The sequence below is a fragment of the Eumetopias jubatus genome, unplaced genomic scaffold (genome assembly GCF_037043125.1).
Source record: "Eumetopias jubatus isolate StellerSeaLion01/CBP00866 unplaced genomic scaffold, mEumJub1_p1.0 scaffold_8, whole genome shotgun sequence".
NCBI classification, from domain to species: domain Eukaryota; kingdom Metazoa; phylum Chordata; class Mammalia; order Carnivora; family Otariidae; genus Eumetopias; species Eumetopias jubatus.
Genome location: NW_028274814.1, coordinates 117,334,952 through 117,352,717, shown reverse-complemented (window position 1 = coordinate 117,352,717; position 17,766 = coordinate 117,334,952). Strand labels below are relative to the sequence as shown.

At 40.2% G+C, this 17,766-nt stretch overlaps 1 protein-coding gene and 1 pseudogene across 2 annotated transcripts in view; both read left to right on the top strand.

The window, feature by feature from the left end:
* Window positions 1-17,766, top strand: part of NTN4 (netrin 4) — a 108,080-nt gene that overhangs the window by 35,613 nt on the left and 54,701 nt on the right. For both annotated transcript variants that reach the window (XM_028105453.2, XM_028105452.2), the window contains exon 3: window positions 3,921-4,199. In XM_028105453.2, coding sequence (XP_027961254.1) covers window positions 3,921-4,199 — 279 coding nt within the window. The remainder of the gene's footprint in view (window positions 1-3,920; window positions 4,200-17,766) is intronic.
* On the top strand, window positions 6,577-7,964 carry LOC114210971 (aspartate aminotransferase, mitochondrial-like; annotated as a pseudogene).

Below are 17,766 nucleotides of genomic sequence, written 5' to 3'. Positions count from 1 at the left end.
CTGGGATCATGACCCGAGCTGAAGGCAGACGCTTAACCATCTGAGCCACCCAGGCGTCCGATCCCTTCTGTCTTCTATGTCTTGTCAGGAATGTCTCTTCAGAAGCAGTCATTGACAGAGGAGCAGTGGTGGGCTCACAGATATATCCTGTTCCTGATGGGGACAAAACCAGAAGAGGCTGATGTTACAGGAGGGCTTCTACGCTTTTTCTTACTTCATTTTAGTAGTGCCACGCAGGCTTCTTCTGGAGATGTTTGAAGAAAAACTGGGTGGGACCCAAAGGGCGACCTGCCAGAAGCTTGAAGCATCTGGATTGGCGCACTCTTTGTTTCCTGACGCAGGATAGATCCATTTCCCAGAGTATCAGATTAAGGCGTCTCCTTTCTGGAAAAAAGATTTCATGGTTTAAATTCCCGTTGACTTTTGTCTGTGGCACTTTGCTGTCTCCGTTCCAGCATGCAGTCTCAGGGGTCATGATGTCCCTACCCCGCTGATATCAGTGTGCCAACTGTGGTGTCATGCACATTGAGCACAGAGCCGCCATTCAGCTTCCACAGTCTGGGTTCAGGAAGCCAAAGAGCTTCTAAGTTCCTACAAACCTTGACAGATCTTCCTCTAGCCTTGCATGTGAGAAGCAGTTCTCAAGAGGCAGGGGTTATATGGAGGGAGGGAGAGGGAACGAGGGTAAATGTCAAGGGTAAATATGTGACAGGAACTGAGAGAGCAAACAGTTGCCACCAATGTGGAGGAAAAGGAAGGGTGGGCCACAATTTAAGAGAAGTATGCTATAGACTTTGCAGTGGAACCCTTACGTGGTTGGCACTGTGACCTTTTCCATGTCCTTGCATTACTGTGGTCAATAAACCAGGAGGTAGCCACATTATTGGTTTTATTTAGAGTGCCTCACACATTTCTAACAGAATGCCAGTATTTGGGATATTATATGAAAAATAAGCCCCACATAAAACTCACAATGGATTCATTGTTTTTTATTTTTTTAATGATTCAAATGTAAAATTATGTGGTGATATGGGCTATCCTTAAAAGAGACATTACTTCTAGAGCACTGGGTGTTATATGCAACTGATGATGAATCACTGAACTCTACCTCTGAAACTAATAATCCACTGTATGTTAATTAATTGAATTTAAATAAAATAAAATTTTTAAAAAGTAAAAAGAGATGTTAGTAATATATTGACTTTTGAGTAGGTGACATATTATTTGTTGGAAAGTTTTCTTCCATATACTGTTTTCCACACTTTACATGTAAGTAAATGGGGTGGAATATTGTTAAAGTTTAGGGTACAAACTTTTCCAAGTTTTGCAAGTTCAAAAATAGCTAGAAATGCAGAAACTGGTTAATGATTCAGTTATTTATAACTGTTTTTATAACACAAGTTCCTACCTCTTCCCTTCTAGTGCAATAACATGAATTCAGTGTATGAATCTGTTTAAGACCTTATAAGAGGAAGTTAAGTTATTTAAAATTTACCTATTAACTTGAATGCCAAAAACAATGTTATAGTCAACCATTCATTTACCAAAAATTTATTCAATATTGACTCTGTGCCAGGCACTGCCCAGGGATCAGTGATTACCCTCAAGAAGTTTACTTTCTAGACTGGGAAGATGGTAAATCAATACACAACTACCACTACAATGTGTCAATTGGTAATAAGTATGAAGAACAAAAATGATGTAAGGCTGCTATAAGGACTTTGTGTTTTATTCTGAAAGAAATGGGAGGTCTTTGGGTGGGGGTAGACTTAAGCAGGATGACATGATCCAACTTCTGTTTATAGAGAATCACTCTGGCTGTGGGGTGGAGAGTATCCATTGAATTACTACCCCCTCCCCCAAACTATATTTCGTTTAGGACAGTTCTGCACCAGTGGGCCTGGAGATGTGATCCTTCACAGTTGATTCTTGCCTTTGCATACTCTCAGTGCAAAATCAGTTTCTAAAATGAAATTTTTATATCCAAAGTATTCCTTAAAGAAATTTTTTTCCTGGAAAACTACTTTTAGATACATTCTCTCTAAATGGGAGTTTATCCAAAGCCTACTTTTTAGTAATTACTTTACTTTCAAACTACTTGGTTATCAAAATATTTCTGAATGGAGTTTTAACATACCTCTTTTTTTTAAAGATTATTTATTTATTTATTTGACAGAGAGAGAGAGAGAGAGAGAGAGAGCACAAGCAGGGGGAACAGCAGGCAGAGGAAGAAGCAGGCTCCCCGCTGAGCAGGGAGCCTGATGCAGGGCTCGGTCCCAGAACCCCGGGATCATGACCTGAGCTGAAGGCAGATGCTTAATGACTGAGCCACCCAGGCGCCCTCACATATCTTTAAACAATCAAGAGATACCTAAGAATTTTTCAGGGGAGCCTTGTCTCTTATTATATAAATTAACAAGATTGTTTGAAGTTTTGTACTGTTTTTTTTTAAACCTCCATAATAAAGTATAATTTAGTGTTGGCCTCCTTATAATACTGGTTTATGTTTTGAGGTAGTTTGGAATTCCTTTTTTATATTCATTGGTTTCCACTGGCAATGATATCCTCTTCGACCAGCCTCTACTCCCTCAAAGTTAACAGACCCATTAGAGAAGTTTGTACCACTCCAGTCCAGGGCCCCTTTTATTACCCCCATTGTATAGACACACACACACACACACGTACACACACATGCATGCACACACACAGCACACACGCACATGCGTGCACACACACATGCGTGCACACACACGTACACACACGCACACACGTATACAGATGTGCGCACACACAACACACACGTACACACACGTACGCACACACGCACATGCGTGCGCACACGCACACGCGCGCGCACACACATACACACATGCGTGCACACACACGTACACACATGTGTGCACACACGCGCGCGCACACGCACGCACACACATGCGTGCACACACGCGCATACACACGCCCAAAGTCCGTCCCTTCTGAGTCTTCCTCCCTCTGGTTTCCTCCTCAGAACTAAAGTTTTAAATTGCCTTTTGAGTCTATCTATAACATACACAATAAAAACAGTTTTATTACTTCTACTTTGCATTTAACCATACTGTTAACTAACTTGATCAGCCATTTTACTTCTCTGTATTTGGATTTAAGGGACTTTTAACTGATTTCAGAAATCAAATCCCCCTTGAAAGGACTGTATTTTTACTACTAGTAATAATATTCCAAGAATGTGCCACAGCTTAGAAGGCAGATTCAGAAAGGGAGAACCAAAGGTATTTGTAGCAACAGTGGCCCCAATTAGTTACTGATTAGTCTTCGAAAGGATCACACCTCATTTGGAAATAGAAGGGTCATCTTGATTTTGCCATCACTTCCCACCTGGTCCTCCTCCTCCTTCCTATTCTTCACCCCTAATAATCCATTCTCCTCACAGTAGCGAGAGTTATCTTTTTTTAAAAATGTAAATCAGATCACATCACTTCTCTGCGTATGACCTTCCAACTACTGTGGCCTTTAAAGGACTCTCTATTCATGATCTGTCATGTACTGGCTCCATCCTCTTCTCTGAAAACTGTCCCCTTGTTTCCTGGACCTCAGTCACACTGGCCTTGTTGTTCTTCCTTTAATAAGCCAGGCTTGATTCAGCTTCCAGGCCTTTAAACTTGCTCTTCCTTCTGCCCAGAATGCTCTTCCCAGTCTCTGTCTGGCTGCCTTCATCTCGAGAGTCAGGTCCCTGGCGGCTATTCAGTTTGTACTTATTCTGCACATCCAAACAGGCAGCACACCTGTGCGATCAAGGTCAAAAAGCCTCTTATCACTTGCAGGTGATAAAAGGTATAAATCACATCAAGCCTGTATGAGGCAAGTGATTTGGGGTTTTTGCTCACAGTCCTATATACTCACGGTAATTTTTTTTTTCTTTACAGGTTATTTTCCGAGCTTTGTCACCGCCATACGATGCAGAGAACCCTTACAGTGCCAAAGTGCAGGAGCAGCTGAAGATCACCAACCTCCGCGTGCAGCTGCTAAAACGGCAGTCTTGTCCCTGTCAGAGAAATGACCTGACTTCAAAGCCTCAACATTTTACACATTATGCAATCTATGATTTCATCGTCAAGGGCAGCTGCTTCTGCAACGGCCATGCTGATCAATGCGTACCTGTTGATGGCTTCAGACCGGTCAAGGCCCCAGGAGCATTCCACGTGGTATGTAAAACAGGTCCTCCCCTGTGAGAAACAAACCATGAGTTACCTTCAGCTTTGGGCATTGGTAATCTAAGTTCCCTCAGAGTTTGTCTGTGCTCATATAGCCCTTCCTGTTTCTCCCTTGGCTGATTCACTCTTCCGACTCCATACTCATCCTAAAAAGTGCCAGTTAACTTGTTTTTTAATCTTCAATTTTAGAATTATAAATAGTCAGGCATGATAACCAGATTCCGGGGAACACATCCATGCCAATCGTTAGTACCATGACCTTCAGATATGAAGTGTAAGGTGAGGAGCAGGAGGGGTTGGCATAATCATACTCGCGGTATTATCACACAGAGCCAGCTTGGACAGTAAATGGGGACCATTGTTGAGTTGATTTTAAAGGGGAAAAAACAAGAACCTCAGTTTAATGCCTGGTATCTTTTGCTGTCCGGCTAATAGAATGAATAATAATTCTCCTCTGTGAAGAGTGGCCTGACCCCCTGTCACCCTAAGGCAGAGTTAAACCCTCTTTCCTCTATGGTCACGCATCCCCTTGTGTTTTCCTCTGAACTTTTACTTGTCTGCATCTCTTTGGAGATCACAAACTCCCGAGGACGGGGAATGTGTGGTCTTTGTATCCTCAGGACAGTGTGTTAACTGAGCCAGAGTTAGGTGTTTGGTAGATGTTTGATTGAATGATATCAACACAGGAATAGAAAAATGATGAAAAATTACAGTCATTGTCCTCACATCACCTTCTCCTCTCCCCACCCCCATAAAAAAAGACATGAAATGGCTCAGACAGCAAGTGCCTTTTTGGGATGCACCCAGAGCTATGGCTGGGGACTGGGCAAAGAGAAGGCAAGGAGGAGAGCACTCCAATTTTTAAATTTTATATTTTGCTCTGATACTTCTGTTAAAAGCAAAAAAATAAATAAAAATTTAAGACCTCAATGTTTCATTACTTCATTTCCTAGAGAGGAGACTTCCACATTTGTCTTTCTCCCAGCCCTGATAGAGGACAGGGCCATAAGGGACCATTAACCAGTTAGCCAGCAGAAGAGTTTGTGTTTGCTGGGCTAAGTCCCTGGGGTGCACGACAGCTTTGGGGTGACGAAAATGACCAGGGCAGCAACCAGAGTTTCAAAAACAGGAACAATGCTATTCCTTTAGAAACGAAGCTGGGGCTTCCAAGTTGGAGAAAATGGAGCACTCACCCAGCAGACACCTACTAGTTTGCAGATGCAAATGGATCTTTGAGCTAGCATTGCTTCAAATAAAGGATGGAATAATTTGTAATACCTAAGTTAATGGGGTTTAGCTATGATTCACCTAGAAAATAACCCAGATATTCTAGAGATGTGTCAATCTACTAGACCATAAACTAGAAAGTTGGTGTGAGGTAGAATGCAATAAATGTCTGCCATTATATTTCAGTGAATGAGTGAAAGGAGACTTTCACTCAGGCTGCAATGGGCTGAGTGTTTCTGCACCTCCAAAATTCATATGTTGAAAACCTAATCACAATGTGATGGGCTGTGGAGGTGGGACCTTTGGGAGGTAATTAGGTCATGAGAGTAGAGACCTCATGAATGGGATTAGTGGCCTTAAGAGACCAGAGCACTAGCTAGCTAGCTCTCTTTCTGCTACGTAAGGATACAGTGAGCAGGCAGCAGTCTGTCACCCAGAAGAGGGTCCTCACGAGAACCTGACGCTGCTGGCACCCTGATCTTAGACTTCCAGTCTCCATAACTGAGAAATAAATTTCTTTTGTTCATAAGCCACAAGCTGGTCAAGGTATAAAGCCTGGAAAACTGCAAGCTGAAGACCAACCCCACTGGCCACATGGGCTGTGACTGTCTCCCCAAATGGATTCCTCTGTGCTTCCAGAGGCATGGCTGGCCAGGCCATGCTGTGGCACCTCCACAAAGGCAAGTACCTTCATACACTAGATGGCAGGGACACCATCAATGCCCTGGGATTCAGCCCCCACCACTATTGGCTCTGGGCCGCCACAGGCCACAGCATCAAGATCTGAGACTTGAAGGACAAGATCATTGCAGATGAACGGAAACAAGAAGTTATCAGTACCAGCAGCAAGTCAGGGCTGCCCCAGTGCTCCTCCTTGGTCTGGTCTGCTGATGGCCAGACTCTTTGCTGGCTACGCAGATGACCTGGTACAGGTGTGGCAGGTGACCATCAGCACCCCCTAGAAATATATGCCAGAGTTTTAGAAATTAAAAAAATGGCTTTCTGACTTAAAAAAAAGAATTCTATTAATTCTGCTAAATTCAAAAAGGGATAAATAGACAGAGTTAACAGAAACTTTTGCAAAAGTCTTAAAATATAACTATTCTATACAGTCTTCTGCCAGTAAGAAAGCTGTCAGGCTATGAGCCTGAGCCTCCATGTCTGCACTGCTGACCCGCCACTCCATTCTGCCACTACCCACCAAACTTCTTGCTTCCACCATGGCGTTGTGCATTCCAGCAGTGTCCTGTCCAAAATCACTGCCACCTTCCACCCCAACCTCACCAGCTGGCCTCTGCAAGAGTCAGCTCCTGGTGAGCCCATGTGGAGATGGGGCCCCAACATCCAATCCTGGGAGTCACAAAAGCCTATAAGAGAGACACCAGCAGTAAAAAGAAGAATCTTGTAGGTGGTACCTACCAATATCATGGAAAAGCCTTATGTCCTCCTAGCGTCTGGAAGGCAGAGGCCTAGATTGCTGCAAAAAATTTGAACAAACAAAATATGCCCCTTGCAGGACTGGCTGAATTTTGCAAGGCATCTTTAGAACTAATCCTGGATGAGAACTGCGAAGTGTTGGAAATTGGCTAGAATGTCACTGTGCAGACCATTTCTGGAACTGAGGCCTTAGGGATCAGAGCTAGTTTTCTGCAAAGATTTTTTAAGTTCAGCCAAGATGTCTTTCTGCCAAACCATCAGACACACCGGCATGCAGCTACAAGGTTATCAATACTATGACCCCGAGACTTGTGGCTTTGACTTCACAGGCACTAGGGAGGACATTTCAAAAATGCCAGAGCGAAGTGTTCTGCACACTCCTGCCCACAATCCCATGGGAGTGGACCTTCATCCTGAGCAATAGGAGGCAACAACAATAGCAGCGAGAAAGAGAATTCTCTACGTTCTTTGACATGGCCTACCAAGGCTTTGCCAGTAGTGATGGTAACAAGGATGCCTGGGCTGTGCAACACTTCACTGAAGAGGGCATTAATGTTTGTCTCTGCCAGTCCTCTAGCAAGAACATGGGCTTCTATGGTAAGCATGTGGGAGACTTGACTGTGCTCTGCAAAGATGCTGATGAAGTCAGAGGCGTGGAGCCACAGTTGAAGACCTTGATCCATCCCCTGTATTCCAGCCCTCCCCTCAGTGGCGCTCAGGTTACCTTGACCATTCTGACCAGCCCGGATTTTCAGAAATGGTAGTTGCAGGAAGTGCAAGTCATGGCCAACTGTATCATTAGTATGCGGATTCAGCTGGTCTCCAACCACAAGAAGGAGGACTTCTCCCACAATGGGCAGCACATCCCCAACTATACTGGCATATTTTGTTTCACAGGGCAAAGCCTGAACAGGTGGAGCAGCTGACCGAGGAGGTCTCCATCTACATGACAGAGGTCGGCCGCATCTCTGTGGCCAGGGTCATCTTGGACAACTGGGCTACCTTGCTCATGAGATCACCAGATCACCAAGTAATTTCCCTGATGAGAGGGAACAGAGAAAACTGTCCTGTCTTCAGCCTCTGCACATGTGAGATTCACAGGATGAGGAAGGATGGAGGTGATGAGTGGATCATTTCTTTCAACCACAGTGATTGAATGTGTTCCTCAGAAAAGAACATGTACTTCAACAGGGCAGAGGCATCCATAGCTGGTGTCTGGAAGTGTGTGGCTTGAAACCGAACTCTCCCCCACCTTTTTATCCACAACTTTTCTGAAATAGTTAACATGTATGAGAAAGTCCTATCCTTAAAGAACCCATTAATCATGCCATTGCAATATTGCAGAAGCTTTAACTTAAGTACCTTATGGTCTTGAGAGGTCCTTGGTGAACCCAGCATGAGACATAGCCCTTGTTAGAGGCTTTGTGAGAAGACCTAATCCTAACATTAATGGTCAGCCTGCTTGTCTTCCCATGATTGAGCAATCTTATCAACAGACCATGTTAACTGAAATCGTGTTTTATGAAAACCAGGGTCTGCTGCCACTACAGCAAGGAAAATAAAAGATATTGTTTCCTGTTTTGTTTAAGAAAAAAAGAAGTTTCGCCTTTTTAATGCTTCCAGGCATTTTAATGCTCCTCTCTTTTCCCTTATCTGTGCTGCCCTTTTCCTGAGGCACGAAGATCTATAACTAGCCTCGATTTTCATCCTGTTCTACTGGTTGATTGGTCATTGACCCCATCTTCTCGGGATTTATTTATTTGAAGAATGAAGGGCATAATTTGCTATTCATCCCATAACCTCATCTTTCTCAGCAAAGAATAGTGAGAGTGGGCAACTGCACCTTATTTTAGCATCCTTTTCAGTGATTGTTTAATTTTCTCCTGTTGGGTTGTTGCCTCTGCCCAGTGGGACCTCATCCTTCCATTCAGTGTGGTTGTGTAGTCCATCATCTCACATCATGCGGGTAATACCAGGAAACAGGATATTCTGGACCTTGGCTTTAACTTTAGTGTGCTGCCAGCCGGGCTCAGTCTTCACCCTTGGAAAGATAACAACCATCTGCTCTAATCATGTAGACTTATTGCAGCCTGGGTTCTCTGTTATAATAAAGTTACTGCAAGGCCCCTCTCCCGGCCCCCCCAAAAGAAAACTGTTAGCCTATTGAAAGGATCTGGATAACCAAGTAAAGGGGATTATCTAGTGTTTTTTTATTTTAAAAGGATGTGGGAATGAGAAGTCTCTATCCTAGAAGACCCTATGGGATAGAAACCACACTTCCTTACTACTCTCAGGTCACTTTGAAACTGGAAGCAACTGCCTTTTAAAAGAATGCTAGTTTTGTGACATCCTGCTCCCCAATTTTCATATTGATTTCAGCAGCAGTGGTGGTAGCACCCTAGTGTTATAACTAGAGCATGTGCCAAAACCAGGCAAGACTAAGTCAAACTTAGAGCCAGGGTGGGGTAAGGGATAAGAAAGAGGCTAAGTGGCCAAAGGTATGTTAGCTTCCAGGAATCCAGTTCTATGGATATTCTTGTTGTCTCTACTCTCTTAAAATGTTTGTTTGTTTGTTTGTTTGTTTTTTAAGCCATAGCAATTGGACCAGCAGAGGTTTATGGTCAGAAATGGGAATAGTTTTGGTTTCAGATTTTTCCATCCCTAAGTGCATTTTATTTTTATGTATTTTTTTCTGGATTATAAAGGGCTGGTATTAAATTTGGATATGGTTGCCTCTTCTAAATGTGATATTCTTATTCCTAGAACTGCTCAGCTGAGCAAATTGCACATTAAAAGCATAACCTTTTGCCTAATTAATAACATGGCCACAAGGTCAATTGTCCTACATTTGTATGAACTCTATTCATTTTACATATGCTGCTATAAACAACTGGATTCATAAATTGTGCCTGCACAATGGAAAGTACCCTCTTGAGAAATGCAATTCTTTTACTAGTCAGCTTGTCATAGGTATATGTGTATAAATCTGTGTTTAGCCCAGCTTTTCTTTATAATAGTCATTCTCAGTGTGGTCCTGAACCAGCAGCACCAGCATTACCTGGGAATTTGTTAGAATTACCAATTCTCAGGCCCTACTCCAGACCTACTGAATCAGAAAATCTAGAGATGGGGCCCAGGTGATTTCAGTGCTTGCTAAAGTTTGAGAGCTACTGCTTTATAGACTATGCCAGTTTATCTACAGCTAATATTGTTGTCAGGATGGTAATTAATTACCAAGGTCTGATTTTATGCGCTAGAATTTTTAATGGCTAATGACAGTTAATGGAAATGATACTTAGTCTGTTTCTCAAGCTCTCTAAGATTTTAGGGTCATTTTCTTTCTGTGGGAGGGGGGAGCAGAAAAAGGCACAAAGTAGAGTGCAAGTTGGCAGCCTCATTTGTCTTGAAACACTCCTCCTGTGTCTTCTTCATGCTTCCCCTTCTTCCCAGTACATTCCATTTATTCTTTACCAGTTCAGTTTTTTCCTCATCTGTTCATTTTACTGGAAGGCAGACCAGGGCAGTGATTAAGACCCTAGCTTTGGAGTCAGATCTGGATTTGATTCACCACAGCATTTGCTAAGTTACTCAGTCTCACTGAACCTCAGTTTCCCAAGAAAATAAGATCTACTTTCCATAGTTATTGTGAGGATTAGAATTATGATAGCCACTGCCTGGCATATGGTAGCCACTGCTCACATTGCTGTCACTCTATTATATTACCTCAGCCTCTTCTACGACTTCTCCCACATACACTTCTTCCCCAATAACAACAAAAATAAATTGTAGCTTATGTGCTGTTTGACATGTTTACAAGGCTAGGGGTTTTGTGACAAGGAAAACCATACTTTGACTCCAGCCTGCTGGGATCCCAGACATTATATGAAAAGGTGATCTTAAGCTTTTTCTCTTTGCAGCTGGAGAGGACTGATGCAGTTCTCTTTTTCCTAGCAGCTGGTGATTTTACAGCTGTTGGATTGTTGGATGGTAATAAGAGGGAACGTGGAACGTTTCATTGTTTTGCTAACATATCACCCATTGCACAACATGGAAGCCTTAGAATACCATGAAGAATTGGTTAGATGCCTTGTGCTATACTTGTTAAAGTGGATTTTTCTTTTCTAATCAGAAACTCATTATAAAAGAGTATCAATATTTTAACTGGCATATTCTAAATCTAAGAGTAAACATTGAAACCATATGCAGGACCAGAAAGTGGGGTTTAAGGAAACTGTTGCTTAGCTCCCTAGCTGTGTAAGACAAATTTTAGAAGTATTTGTACAGTTTCATTACAAAAGTTTTTCTCATCTGAATCTGAATACATTTAATCATATACTTATGTTTGCACATCTCATGTATCAAGTTTTATATAGTGAGAACAGATTAAAGACCACATTTTTCATCTTTAAAAAAAATTTTTAATGTGCTATGATATAAGCCCAAAAGTAAGAATTAGAAAGCTCTTGACTCTTTGGGGTATTAAGGAAAAGAACAAGGACTTAAAAACAATAAAGACAGCAGCAATCCCAATTATTTCATTTGTCACATAAGGCTCTGGAGGAAAGGGTAATCCTATCACCAAAATGGTGCACAGTGTTTTATTCCAAATATTAACATACAATTAAGCCTGCCAATTTGATACAGTTAGTGTGAGATTATCCTCAATCCATTTCAAGGTCTTGACAATGTTCCTGTGTATTACTATGTTATAGCTTTGCCAATAGCCCCTTGGCAATGAGTAACTACAGATGCCATAGAAGGTGTACAGAATGTTGATTATACTTCATTTACTACCTTGTGTTTTCTAGTAGAAGGGCAAGCCAGTAAAATATGTTCATGGCTGAAATTGTCAGTGTTTTGACTGTAAAATTCCCAATGAATCTAGCTTATTTTCTCTTGACACAGTAAGATATACTCTTAGTGGCAAAAGTTGCCTGAGATTATTCTTTTTATTTGATGATCAGGAAACCAGAAGGCTTCAGAACCCGAGGCATTACAAAACCATTTTTGCATTCATGAAAGAATTACTTATGGGGTTCCTTTCAAAAATTCCCCCAGAACATTTACATATTTATTTATAGGCCTTTGACTATTTCACAGAAAGGTTAAATGAAACAACTGAAAGCTGAATTGCTGGTGCCAGAGCTGACATTTCTGAAAGTGAAACATAAGCCAGTAGAAAAGTAAACTTGGTTCTCCAAAATATCATATTTGTTCATTCAACTGTTCATGAACATGCTTTGCAGAAAGTGAAACATCTATATTTAGGTCAAAATTAGAGCACTGAAAAGATTCAAAAATAAGTTTCTTTAACAAGTTTGAGCTGCTAGTATAAATTTGGGAAGAAACAACTTAAATTTGACATTTTTCTTGCTATAAAGTACTCTTCAAATATTCAAGGCATATCCCACTTTGAAAATTTTTCTTATGAATATTTCCTTTTCAGTGTAGCATTTTTGGATCCATCCCACAGATAGCTGGGAGATCTCTGGGTCTGCAAGGCCTAGTCTTGCAATTTCACGGCTAATATAATGGCAGGGAGGTGGGGGGGAGCTACATGGAAAGAGAAAAGCTGAGGTTACAGATAGATATCTCACTTCTGGTTCACAACCCCAGGACTCATATCTCTGTGGTATTTCATTTGTGTCTTGCCAATTTTGTAAGAGCTGGAAATGTACTTCAATTTGTCCTAAAACAATTACATTCAGTAGAAGATAAACTGTAATTTAAGTTCTTATTCCTTCTTACAAGGATTTTTAGTTATCAGACACATAAGGTTAAAATACACACACACACACACACACACACAATATCATAATCATTCCACAAAAGAGAGAAAATTCACAGCTATTTCAAATAGTGAGGAAAACTAAGTCTGTTAATTTTGGCATTCAAAACCTTAAAACTATAACTGAAACTACTGTTATATTGTATCTTAGCGATATAGATACCTTATGGAATAAAATAGTACATGTATGGGCAGATGGAAGGACTATAGTATTTATTAACTCATAATAAGATTTTTTTAGACATAAGGGATTCTGATATCTTTTTAGCTCTTTAGATAGAAATAAAAAAAAAGCAGGAAATTATTGTTTCAAAAACTAAAATATATTTTTAACTTTAAAAGAGCTCACATATTAGAAATGGAAAACTGATTACATTTGTTCCGCTACTAAATGTTTTATATATAATATGAACAATTATGAAGTTTGTAAGAGTAAACACTGATCAGGTGTTCTTTGCCTTTTAGTTTTGCATCTCTAAGGGCACCACTACCAGGCATGCAATTTAGCTGGCTGAGTCAGCTCTCAGAATTCCTGAAGGGCAGACGTTTCTTTGTTCCCAGATAAGACCTTGGTAGGCATTAAAATTAAAGAGAAGGTGGAATCACAGTATTTCCATAGTATAGTGTGCTGAAAAGAGGTTAAAGATTGTAGTTGTAACATATTTATCTTGTAATTCTTGTTTGCAATTTAATCCAATTCTCATGTGTAAAGAAAAGGGAACTTAACTCTGAGATTACCCAGAAGTAGGGGCAGTGGAGAGACTTGTGCTCCAAACTGTGCCACCCAGGGGCGCCTGGGTGGCTCAGTCGGTTAACCGTCTGCCTTTGGCTCAGGTCATGATCCCAGGGTCCTGGGATCGAGCCCCGCACTGAGAGATAGAGTTTCTCAGACAAACAAAACTAAACTAAAGGAGTTCATGACCACTAAGCCAACCCTGCAAGAAATATTTAAGGGGACTCTGAGTGGGAAGGAAAGTCCAAAAGTGACAGTATGAAGGTAGGAAACACAAAAGCAGTAAATATGAATATTTCTGTAAAAAGTCAGTCAAGGAACTCACAGAATAAAAGGATGTAAAATATAACCACCTATACCTAAAAAATAGGGAGGAAAGGAGTAAAAAATGGGTTCAAAATTAAATGACCATCAACGTAAGATAGACTGTCGTATGCAGAAAATGTTATATACAAACTTAATGATAACCACAAATCAAAAACCACTAATAAATATGTGAAGAATAAAAATAAAGAAATCCAAATATATCACTAAGGAAAACAAACAAACCATGAAAGAAAGACAAGAAAAGACTAGAAAAAAATCTTCAGAAATGACCACAAAACACGTAATAAAATAGCAATAAATAAATAAATACATATCTATCAGTGATTACTTTGAATATAAATGGACCAAATATTCCAATCAAAAGACAGAGTTATACCTCAACATAATAAAGGCCATATATGAAAAACCCCCAGCTTTCCTTAATGGGAAAAACTGTGAGCTTTTCCCCTAAGGTCAGGAATAAGACAAGGATGCCCACTCTTACACTTTTATTCAACATGGTACTGGAAGTCCTAGCCACAGCAATCAGACAACAAAAAGAAGTAAAAGGCATCCAAATCAGCAAAGAAAAAGTAAAACTTGCACTATTTGCAGATGACATGATGCTCTATATAGAAAGTCCAAAGGACTCCACCAAAAAACTACTAGAACTAATAAACGAATTCAGTAAAGTTGCAGGATACAGAATCAATGTACAGAAATCTGTTACATTTCTATAGACCAAAAATGAAGCTACAGAAAGAGAAATTAAGAAAACAAGCCCATTTATTCCTGCACCAAAAGCCATAAGATACCTAACAATAAACCTAACTAAAGAGGTAAAGGATCTGTACTTAAAAACTACAGAACACTTATGAGGGAAATTGAGGAAGGCACAAAGTAATGGAAAAACATTTCATGCTCATGGGTTGGAAGAACAAATATTGTTAAAATGTCTATGCTACCTAGAGCAATCTGCACATTCAAAGCAATCCCTTTCAAAATACCATCGACATTTATCACAGAGCCAGAACAAATAATCCTAAAATTTGTATAGTACCAGAAAAGAGCCCGAATAGCCTGAGGAATGTTGAAAAAGAAAACCAAAGCTGGTGGCACCACAATGCCAGACTTCAAGCTATATTACAAAGCTGTAATCATGAAGACAGTGTGGCACTGGCACAGAAACAGACACATAGATCAATGGAACAGAATAGAGAGCCCAGAAATAGACCCTCAACTCTATGGTCAACTAATCTTCGACAAAGCAGGAAAGAATATCCAATGAGAAAAAGTCCCTTCAACAAATGGTGCTGGGAAAATTGGACAGCCACATGTAGAAGAATGAAACTGGACCATTTTCTTACACCATACACAAAAATAAACTCAAAATGGATGAAAGACCTAACTGTGAGACAGGAATCCATCAAAATCCTAGAGGAGAACACAGGCAGCAAGCTCTTCAACCTCATCCGCAGCAACTTCTTGCTAGATATGTCTCCAAAGGCAAGGGAAACAAAAGCAAAAATGAACTATTAGGACTTCATCAGGATAAAAAGCTTCTGCACAGCAAAGGAAACAGTCAACAAAACCAAAAGACAACCTACAGAATGGAAGAAGATATTTGCAAATGAAAGATAAAGGGCTAGTATCCAAGATCTATAAAGGACTTATCAAACTCAACACCCAAAAAACAAATAATCCCATCAAGAAATGGGCAGAAGACATGAACAGACATTTGTCCAAAGAAGACATCCAAATGGCCAACAGACACATGAAAAAATGCTCAACATCATTTAGCATCAGGGAAATACAAATCAAAAGCACAATGAGATACCATGTCACACCAGTCAGAATGGCTAAAATTAACAAGTCAGGAAACAACAAATGTTGGCGAAGATGCAGAAAAAGGGGAACCCTCTTACACTGTGGGTGGGTATGCAAACTGGTGCAACCACTCTGGAAAACAGTATGGAGGTTCCTCAAGAAGTGAAAAATAGAGCTACCCTACAACCCAGCATTGCACCACTAGGTATTTACCCCAAAGATACAAATGGAATGATCTGAAGGGGCACCTGCACCCAAAGTTTATAGCAGCAATGTCCATAATAGCCAAACTATGGAAAGAGCCCAGATGTCCATTGACAGATGAATGGATAAAGAAGATGTGGTATATATATACAATGAAATAATACTCTGCCATCAGAAAGGATGAAATCTTACCATTTACATTGACGTGGATGGAACTGGAGGTTATTCTGCTGAGCAAAATAAGTCAATCAGAGAAAGACAATTATATGGTTTCACTCATACGTGAAATATAAGAAACAGCACAGAGGATCATGGGAGAAAGGATGGAAAACTGAATGGGAAGAAATCAGAGAGGGAGACAAACCATCAGAGACTCTTAACTATAGGAAACCAACTGAGGGTTGCTGGAGGGGAGGTCGGTGGTGGATGGGGTAACTGGGTGTGGGCATTAAGGAGGGCATGTGATGTGATGAGCACTGGGTGTTATATGCAACTGATGAATTACTGAACTCTACGTCTGAAACTAATGATGTACTATGTGTTGGCTAATTGAATTTAAATAAAAAAAAAGATGCTCAACATCCTTAGTCACTAGGGAAATGCAAATAAAAACCAATGAAATACCACTTCAAACCCAGTAGGATGACTATAACCAAAAAGATAAGTAATAATAAATATTGGCTAGGATGTAGAGAAACTGGAACCCTAACACATGACCCATATGACCCAGCCGTTCTACTCCTTAGTATATACCCAGCTGAATTGAAAACCTATATCTACATAAAACCTGGGACATGAACATTCATAGCAGCATAATTCACAACAGCCAAAAAGCAGAAACAACCCCAGTGCCCTTCAGCTGATGAATGGATACACAGAATATGGTATATCTGTACAATGGAATATTATCCTATCAACAATAGCTAAGTTATGGATAGAGCCCAAATGTCCACTGACTGATGAATGGATAAAGATGTATATATATATACACAATAGAATATTAGTCATAAAAAAGAATGAAATCTTACCATTTGCAGCAATGTGGATGGAGCTAGAGCATATTATGCTAAGCAAAGTAAGTCAGAGAAAGACAAGTACCATATGATTTCACTCATATGTGGAATTTAAGAAACAAAACTGATGAACATGGTGGGGGGGTAGAAAAAGAGAGGCAAACCATAAAAGAGACTCGTAACTATAGAGAACAAACTGAGGGTTGCTGGAGGGGATGCGGGAATGGGGGATGGGCTCAATGGGTGATGGGCATTAAGGAGGGCTCTTGATGTGATGAGCACTGGGTGTTATATGTAAGTGATGAATCACTAAATTCTACTCCTGAAACTAATATTACACTGTATGTTAACTAACTAGAATTTAAATAAAAACTTGAAACATAAAAAAATAAATGAAAAATAATGGATGCAAAGAAAGCTATGTATTTTTTTAAAAAGGAATATTATCCAAGCCATAAAAAGGAATGAAGTACTGATGCATGCTGCAACATGTATGAACCTTGAAAACATTATGCTAAGTGAAAGAAGCCAGACACAAAAGACCACATATTGTATTATGCCTTTTATATGAAATGTCCAGAATAGGCAAATCCATAAAGACAGTAGTGGTTGCCAGGAGTTGGGGAGAAATGGGGAGTGACTGCTTAATGAGCATGAGGTTTCTTTTGGGGAGTGATGAAAATGCTCTGGAATTAGATGGTGGTAATTATTGCACAACATTTTGATATATTAAAGACCACTGAATTGTACACTTTAAACATAGTTAAAATTATAGATTTTATGTTACATGAATATAATTGCAATAAGAAAAATCAATAGCTAAACAGACAAACAAAAAACCCATGGCTGGTTATAGAGGAATTTTGTAGAATGAATATATTTCTTTTAAAGTCTTGGTCATTAAGCTGACTGTTTCTAAGAGCGATAGCTTTGAATGGATGGGTATTGAAGAAAACTAATTCTTCCAAAAACCTTGGCTGTTGTTTCTGGCCATATACAGATGATCACAGATTTCGTAATGAC